The 2,882-nt window shown below is 45.2% G+C and overlaps 1 protein-coding gene across 1 annotated transcript in view; it reads right to left on the minus strand.

Moving 5' to 3' along the window:
- Positions 1-2,882, minus strand: part of ccdc102a (coiled-coil domain containing 102A) — a 28,851-nt gene that overhangs the window by 1,425 nt on the left and 24,544 nt on the right. The window contains exons 7-9 of the mRNA XM_015397851.1: positions 2,567-2,737; positions 1,035-1,138; positions 283-755 (exon numbers count right to left, since the gene is read on the minus strand). Coding sequence (XP_015253337.1) covers positions 623-755; positions 1,035-1,138; positions 2,567-2,737 — 408 coding nt within the window. The 3' untranslated portion in view covers positions 283-622. The remainder of the gene's footprint in view (positions 1-282; positions 756-1,034; positions 1,139-2,566; positions 2,738-2,882) is intronic.

Consider the following 2,882-nt stretch of genomic DNA (forward strand, 5'->3'; position numbering starts at 1 on the left):
GATCCATCAGACCAGTCAGATCCATCAGACCTGTCAGATCCATCAGACCTGTCAGATCCATCAGACCAGTCAGATCCATCAGACCTGTCAGATCCATCAGACCTGTTAGATCCATCAGACCAGTCAGATCCATCAGACCTGTCAGATCCATCAGACCAGTCAGATCCATCAGACCTGTCAGATCCATCAGACCTGTTAGATCAATCAGACCTGTCCAACCTGTCAGACCTGTTAGACCTGTCAGATCCATCAGACCTGTTAGACCTGTTAGATTAATCAGACCTGTTAGATCATCAGACCTGTTAGATCCATCAGATCCATATCAGAGGTTCTGCTTTTATCAAACGCTATGATGGAGGTGGAACCACGGGTGTCATCTGCGTGTTGTGGATCTATGTTTCCAATGATGAAGGCGCTTTGTTTAGGGTGAGGTCTAAAGAAAGGCTCTGATTGGTCGGTGATTTTATGACCATTGCTGGTTTTTGCTGAATCATTCCGAGTGGCTTTGTTTGGCATCCTAAGAATGCTGCAGCTGGATCAGAACCAGCCGGTGTCGGGCGGACCAGGATCTGGACTTCAGTCTAGGAACATCTCCTGATGTTCATGGCGGTTTGTGGATCGGTCATGGAATCTGCAGCTGCAGCTCCTCCTCTTCGTCATCGATGTCATTTCTCGGCCCATCCGCGTTTTCCGTCCCGAAGCGAGCGGATCGGATCTTTCCAAACAGACTGGGACTCTGCTGCTGCCGCCTCAGCCTGGAGAAGCAGAAACCCATTCACTGAGCAGCTCTGATGGAATGTTTCTCAGAGGATCTAAAGAACCGTTCAGATGTAAATGGAACTGTTCCTTTAACAGAACAAGTCCAATCAGGACCACATCTCCACTGCCTGGATCAGAACCAAGGCCTGTAAACCAGGCCCAGCTGGTCCTCGTGGTGAAGATTTTTTATTTTATTGATGATAAATATACAATGGGTTGGTGTGGTGGGGGGAGGGGGGGTCATATACAATGGGTGTGGTGTGATGGGGGGTCACCTTGACTGCAGGTGTTCCAGTTGGACCTGCAGGTTCTCCGTCTGCTCCACCTGCTCATCCAGAGATCGCTGCAGCTTCCTGCTCTGGTTATGAGACTCATCCAGCTGGACACAAAAACATCAGTCGGTCATTAGCTGCTCGTACCGACCCCCCACCCCTCCCTGGTGGACCTTCTGCTATCAGTTGCTTCTACAGAACCACTGCGGTTTCCCATATATGGTTATAGCCGCTGTGCTTCCTGTCCTCGGCTTGGCAGACATGAGTTGATTGTGAATCTACAGCCTGTTGAAGCTTAGGTTACCTATACTTAAGTAAATTAAAATAATGTGCTGATAGGAAACTAAAACAGCCTTCATTTATTTAGATGAAACCCAAATTGTATTTTATTGTTATTATTGTAATTGTAAAAGTATTGTAATTGTAGTTAGGGGTGTAAATAATAATCGTTTTGTATCGATGCATCGATACGTCCGTAAGACTATCGATTCATGTTTTTCTTTTCCTCCGGTCTATTTTTATCCATTTGCCCCTGGAGATAATTCTGACTCCCGCGCTGCTGTGGCCCTATTTTACCCCCCCGGCCTCACCTCCTTTAGCCACTACTCTCTTTCCACTTGCACACGCACACACACACACTTGCGTAAACAGTAGCCGCGACAGACACAGCGGATCTGGAGTATTGAAAATAATCAAAACGTTGGGTCAAGAAATTGATACTGAGTCGAATCGCCATGATGGGTGTGATTTACACCCCTGATTGTAGTCCCCACTGCCATTAGACTGCTAAATGTTATATAAAATGGGTTATAAAATAAATAAAGAAAAACACCCTGAAATGTTGGAACTGTAACTATTGCTTTGGATCCCTGATTAATGATACATCATCAGGGGGACTGTTGTTTGTTTATTCCATGATTCTATGGTGTTGAAAGAAACAGCGCTTAAAGTTTTTCTTATATTTTAATATCCTGGTCATGAACAGACATTAATCGGTTTGTTTAAAGGTGATGTCACCTTTTCAGGGTTAGGATTATCATAATTGGTGATGTGTGAACCTGTTAAACCCTAATAAAACCTCCTGCTGTGTGTCTGAACTAATGTTTCCTCAGTAGTTTATCAAAGTAGGACAGTTCCTACGTCCAGAGGTACAATTATAAACTTTATTCCCATGTTGCAAAAATTTGGGAATGGAATTCGAACTCAGCAAACAGCATGGATAGAAGGTTTAATTGGCTTTAAAAACTTGTCATCTTGGTCTCGCTTAAAGGCAGTCAGTGAGCAGCTAGCGCCGCCATCTGGTGAGGAGTGGAGCAGCTTCATCAGGCTGTAGATTCACACTCAGACCGTTTTAGTTCAGGTTTGTGTTGCTGTCAAGCCTAAACTCTTATTCCTTCAGAAAAAAAGCCTCTGATTAAAAAATAAAACACATTTATTGTTTTGCATCCATAACTTCAGACCCTGTGACGGTTTTTAGCTCCATCATCCCTCCTGCTCCTCTAAAACCTGAGCCATAGGTGGAGCTCCGTCCCTACCTCATCCTCTGCTTGTCCCAGTTCTTTCTTAAGCTCCTCCACCCTCAGACGGAGCTTCTTGACCTCGGCGTCGTGGCTCTCCACCCTCCGGTTGGCGTGGGCCAGCTCTGCCGTCTTCTCCTGGAGCTGCTTCTTGAGCTTTGCGTGAATGTGGCGAAGATCTGCCAGCTCCTGCAAGAAGAGACACGATTAGAAAAGCTGCAGTCAGAGTTCTGATGAATATGCAAAAGAGAGATCATATCTCTCCTATTCTGGCTTCTCTTTATTGGCTTCCTGTTAAATCCAGAACAGAATTTAAAATCCTCCTTCTCACATA

This window comes from Cyprinodon variegatus, unplaced genomic scaffold, assembly GCF_000732505.1.
Source record: "Cyprinodon variegatus isolate N-32 unplaced genomic scaffold, C_variegatus-1.0 Scaffold892, whole genome shotgun sequence".
NCBI lineage: Eukaryota > Metazoa > Chordata > Actinopteri > Cyprinodontiformes > Cyprinodontidae > Cyprinodon > Cyprinodon variegatus.